General features: G+C 41.1%; 1 protein-coding gene across 1 annotated transcript; it reads right to left on the bottom strand.

Annotated features, from left to right (window-relative positions):
* LOC109839149 (probable pectate lyase 16) lies at window positions 2,968-4,970 on the bottom strand. Its single transcript, XM_020407580.1, has 3 exons — window positions 4,572-4,970; window positions 3,624-4,112; window positions 2,968-3,336 (listed from the first exon to the last, which is right to left on the bottom strand). Exons 1-3 carry the CDS (start codon window positions 4,818-4,820, stop codon window positions 3,127-3,129), a joined length of 948 nt encoding a protein of 315 aa, XP_020263169.1. The 5' UTR covers window positions 4,821-4,970; the 3' UTR covers window positions 2,968-3,126.

A 5,695-nucleotide genomic window follows, 5' to 3' on the forward strand; every position in this document is an offset into this window, starting at 1 on the left:
ACACTTGTACACCGAGAGGAGTGTGTGGTGAGAGTCGGGGATCGTCCCAAGAGGAGTGGCGTCAGTTGACGTGCCTAGAGAGAGGTTGTAACCGAGCACTTGAGGGAGACACGGCTAGGTCCAACACTTAATGGGTGTAGAGTGTGATTGCAAGAGTGTGAGTTGTAGAGTTTTCGGTTAGCTAGAAAACCGAGTGTGTAGAAGAAGTTCCGGCTTCCAAACCGGATTGGGTTAGTGGATTTCTCCCCGGGAGTGGGGAGCAGAGACGTAGGACGGAAGGTCCGAACTCCGTGATCATATTGCTTGTTTGAGTGTGCTTTGGCGTTCATTTATATTTATGTTCATATCTTATATCGCCATTGTCATTAGCTCATTATCTATATCATCCACTATCTTGTTTAGATTGTTTACCCCTTGTGTTAGTTTATATATATCCTTGCATATATATATATTCATCATATACGATATATCTCATTGTTCATATTGCTTATCCTAGCTTACATATCTTGTTGTATTTCATACTTGTTAGGATAACGTATTAATCAATTTTAATTGGCATTTAATCGGATTAGATTTGCATAAGACCCTAATCACTCCCCCTCTAGGGTCTAACAGATAGGACCCCCTAGGTGGTCACATCCCACAGCTAGGGCGGCTAGTATGACTCCTCTAGTGGTTAAATCCCACAAATCAAGGGATGACCATGTCATCAAGGGATGACCATGTCATCAAGGGATGACCATGTCATCCCTTGCCTATTTATAAGACTTCATTGCCCACATGTAAGGGGGCAGATTCTATTCCTCTTCTTGGAAAAAGAATGGACTGAGGCTGCTGAAATCGGACCCAATTTGCTAGAATTGGCTCTTCTGACAGGGACCTTCGTTGGCTTGCTTGGTAGAACATTCTTGGCTGTAAGCTTAGATTGTTGAAGTAGACTCGATCTGAACTCTCAAACCTGAGACTTATTGGGTCTGCAAACTATTACATTGTAGCCCTCTCTAAGCTTCCGGCCTTGATGTTTTTATCAAGCTCGGGTAGTTGACTTCCGACAGTCAAGCATTCGGCCTACAAGCACAAGCACTTGTTTGGCCTCGGGTAGACTCGAACCCAATCACCTTGGAGCTTCTACTGCGTACTGAAGTTCCAACCACGATGTCGATCGTATCGTTCAAGGGAAGCAAACTCGGCTTAAGCACCGAAGGAGGCGTCCTATCGCTACCGAATAATCCCCGTTAAACAAGAAGAGACTTCTCTCCGCTTCTGTTGTAAATCCCGGAATTCATTAATTTGTAACAAACACACAGATAATACAAATCTCGCATCGAGACCCGAATTTTACACCCTACAGCCTTGTGTAATTTTTGTAAAATCAGCGAATTTTTCATCTGCATCCTCCAATAGGAAAAATCATTCTTCACATTGAACTTTTTAATCTCGTACTTTCCAACTTTAACTGTTTTACTGGTAGACGTCATCCTCAGCTTATTTCAGTAAACCTCCTCTCTCAAAATTTTTTAACAAATTCCTTATGTGCACCATACAATAACCAAGCACCACCTCAGATCAGAAGCTCAACCACCGCCAATCTGAATAAGGAGTCTGATACCAATTGTTGGGAGCGAGGGATGCCCACACCACCGCGGAAGTGATATTAATCCTGAGAGAAGACAATCAACAAGCAATAACGAATACACAGATAAAAAAATAAGTAAATCAGACAAGACAACAAATTTACGTGGTTCGACAAACTTGTCTACGTCCATAGGAGTCGCACAAATAATTTTTTATTTAACCACAAGAAATTACATAGCTTGTCAAAGAGAAGATCTCAAACTTGAGATCTCTCACAACAAACAAACTCGTCACTATAGCAAATTCTACAGGGCTTGTGCAATTTTTCTTTACCTAAAAATTCACTTCTCAAGACTGTGAATTTTTCTTGACTAAAAAATCGCTTCTCAAAATCCTTGAGAAATCGCCGTCGCTCGCCACATAGATTTTCTCCTCTATAAAATCGCGAGATGAGCTCTACCCAAATCTCGTGAACATGGTTTTCCTTTTATAGGGAAACCCTAGGTCGACCTCTACCTAGCTTCCACCATACAGGCGAGCTCTTCTAGCTCCGCAGGTGAGCTCCTCCACGCACATGTGAGCTTTCTCGCCTTGATCTCTTCAAGTTCCAGCTAGATCCCACCACGCCAGGCGAGATCCACGCTAGGTGACAGGCGAGATTCCTCGCCTCTTCACGCTCCTCGCCTCTTCACGTAGGTGAGCTTCTTCGCCTCACGTAGGCGAGCTTCCTCGCCTCTCCATGTAGGCGAGATCCGTTCTCTTCACAAATCTAAGAAATCTCTAAGTTAGATCACATCTCCAAGCAAGTGACACATCACAGTGCATGATCTAACAAAATAATTTTTAAAGATAATATAACAATTATAGAAATGATACCCAAATCATACATACAATAGTTAAATCTATTAATATTTTAAGAATATTACATAATTTATATTGGATGTTCAAGCACATACTATCACTACTCTGGTAGTAAGTACACTGATCTCAACATCAAAGATATTGCTCGGGATATCAAAGTTAAGAAAAGGTTGAGACTTTGGGTAGTAAAGCGCAAATACCCTTTTTCAAAAACTTGATTATCCGTTAATGGGGATATTCATCACAAAACCGAATTAATGGACAAATAGGATTCACGTAACAAACCCCCAAAAATCGGATTAAGTGTTTTGTTAGTATTATTGTTCTTGAGAAACTGAGCGGATGTTTTGGAAATATATAAGCAGCAAAATCTTTTGTGGAAATCAAACCAAAGAAACGGAGAATCAGCAGTCCAGTGATCATCAACTGAGCACACGAAATGCATTCAAAAAATTTTATCATCTAACAACACTCAACGGAATTCGGCAAAGGAAATAACTTTGATAAATTCAACTGAAACTAAACCTGGGTCTAAGCCAGCAACTGCTGTTAAAATTTCACTTGCCTAATCCTAAAAAAATGGCTCCAAAATCGATAAAACAAATTGCCTAATCCCTAAGGTAATGAGCTTCCTTTTTCAGGTCCAGGATCAACTACTGCAACAAAGAGAAATTTCAAGATCTTTACTGCTCAACATGTCTTTCCATGGCATTTGAGTGCACCTGCATCTCTCGTCAACGACCTCACTTCTTCCTGTTTTCCAACCGTAAACATTTGCTGAGATGCATACAAAGGTCCGCTTTGACTTTCGTTCGCCTGCCCAAATCTTGCTCCGTTGACGAAACCATCGCCCACCGACTTGAAATTCCACTTTGCATTCCCTGGTTCTTCCCATGCTACCTGTAAATTTTAGAGTTGTACTGGTTTAGTAGGAGTAAAGCTAGAAGAAACTTCAGGGGACTGAGGGCTCTGCCTAGCAGTTTTTTTTTATCCGTTGCGTTTGCTTTTAGATTCGAGCCTTCGTGCGATACACATCAAGGCATGTATCTGAAAGATATATAGCTTTGGTAACAATCCAGCACGGATCTCAAAGTAAATCCGATTGTAGATTGAAAAAAGGTTGGTGGTTAGATTCATCAGTCCACTTTAAGTTTGTTTTAGATGATCTGCAGGTTAGATTTCCTCACCTCTTTGTTAGATTCGGGAGCAACAAACACATTGGCTTGGCTTGTGATAGAGGGGTTCATGCTACCACCAATTGCGTACTCCTTCCACCCATCATAGAAATTATTCACCACATGAGCGTACCCTCTTCGAACCCTAGGCATGCGCTGGTTACAGTTAGGTCCGAACCTATTAAATGCAACTGTGACCTTCATTTCGCTATCCTCGACGAAGGTATCACTGTGACCGAGCAGCATGACCTTATCGTGGTCCATGAACCAGTTGTTGGAAATGGTTACATTGGTCGACCCATGTGTAACGTCAATGAGACCATCTTGTCCCTGAGAGAGGGTGTTGTGATCGATCCAGATGTTGTTCGAATGCATTATGCTGATAGCATCGCCATCAGATTTGCCATGATCATCAACTGCTCCTCCCGGACCTACGACTGGGCCTGCGGTAGTGGGTTGGTTGTGGTGGAAGTTCAGCCCGTGGATGATCACATTCTTCACCTGATAAAAATTATGATGATCAGAATCTCTATCATTGTCAGTTATGATCTGGATACGTACGTGTCGTATCAGCAAAATAGCAATCGAGACGTTGGAGCGACGTAACAGTCCTCGTGTATCCAAATTGGGCAAGCGAAGAATGATTGTGTACATACTCTAACCTTTTTGTCTGGTGTGTTGTGAATCATACCCAATCTGTCAATTGTAATTTGGGTGTATCTACACTAGTCTTGATTTATCTAAATTAGACAAATGAGATATAATTTTGGTGTATTTCCACTAGTCTCGATGATTTATCTAAAATTGGACAAATGAGAACTAGTGTAATTCTCTAGCATCTTATCTGGTGTAATACGTTGGCATGGTGTATAGTCAGTGATGTATTTATTATGTCTCTGTAGCATATGAAAATGTGAGGATTAACACATCAATCAAAATAACCATGCAAATATGCAGCACCTCGCGAAGCAAGAAGCCATCTCCATTTTCAATACGCACGTTAGCCCCTCTACCATCAATGGCAGTGTAACTACTGACGAGGAGAGGCCTCCTGAGCTTGATGAGCACATCTCCTTCAAAACTGATCCAAACTTTTCCGGCAATCGTCGTCGCTCCATAGCGCAACGTACCCGGCCTAGGGTTTACCGGGTCATCGCTAGGGTCCGTGACCTTGTACATCCTTAAGCCCGGCCCCACGTTCTGCGTCATTTTTCCGGTGAATCCTACCGAGCAAGTCGCGAGCTTTGATCGGTCAACAGTGTAGTCCAGGCCCCGCCAGCACCCGTCAATCGGGTTTAATCCGGTGCCGGCATCGGCTGGAAATGGAAGGATGAACAGGAGGAAGAAGGAGAGTTTGGGGTTTGTTATGGTTACCATTGCGTTGAGAGTTTTTGAGTTGGTTTTCTCACTGCGAGTATGGTGCATGATGTTTGTTGCCCTTTTATAAATAGACAGTTTGTACATTGTTGAGGGTGTTTAATGTGTTGAATAGTTTCTTAAGTTGTAATGGGACGTTAGTTTTTTTAGTATGTTACGAGTTTGTGGGGTATAAATACTTTCGTCGGTTACAATTTTTTTTCTTCCCTTGAACTCTTGTAATAATTCGGATAGTCTTGAATTCTGGCATTACGTACTTCTGGCAAAACATTTGAGGGTCTATAACGTCAAGCACTAACGGCATTAGGTACTTTCGGCAAAATATTTGAGGATTTATAACATCAAGCACTAATTAAAAATTATGTTTTCCTTTTGCAATGAAGTGTCTTTAATGAGTTAAATAGTTTGTTAAATTTAAATGGGAGATAAAAGTGTTTAATATGTTTTAAAGTTATGGGGTATAATCTTGGAGGTTACATTCTTCCCTTGAACTTAATTGTGCGTCAATATAGTCATGTAACGGTTTTTTTCCCTTTTTTCTTTTTGGGTCCTGGAGAAATGGCCAATGAGCAAAAGGAAAAAAATTGGATTTTCAAATTTATTATAAAAGCTGTTATTTATTCACAAAAATGACCTAGTTTTTTACCACAACAACATGGGAAGCTAAAAGTTGGTCCTTGTTCAAAGTTTTGGTTTTTTTAATTAGG

Source organism: Asparagus officinalis, chromosome 1 (assembly GCF_001876935.1).
Source record: "Asparagus officinalis chromosome 1, Aspof.V1, whole genome shotgun sequence".
Lineage (NCBI taxonomy): Eukaryota > Viridiplantae > Streptophyta > Magnoliopsida > Asparagales > Asparagaceae > Asparagus > Asparagus officinalis.

Coding starts and splice junctions, on each gene's coding strand:
- LOC109839149 (XM_020407580.1), bottom strand. CDS start 4,820: ATGACGCAGAACGTGGGGCCGGGCTTAAGGATGTACAAGGTCACGGAC. Junction 4,113..4,571: donor ATGGCTTCTTGCTTCGCGAG/GTGCTGCATATT, acceptor AATTTTTATCAG/GTGAAGAATGTGATCATCCA. Junction 3,337..3,623: donor CTCCCGAATCTAACAAAGAG/GTGAGGAAATCT, acceptor TAAAATTTACAG/GTAGCATGGGAAGAACCAGG.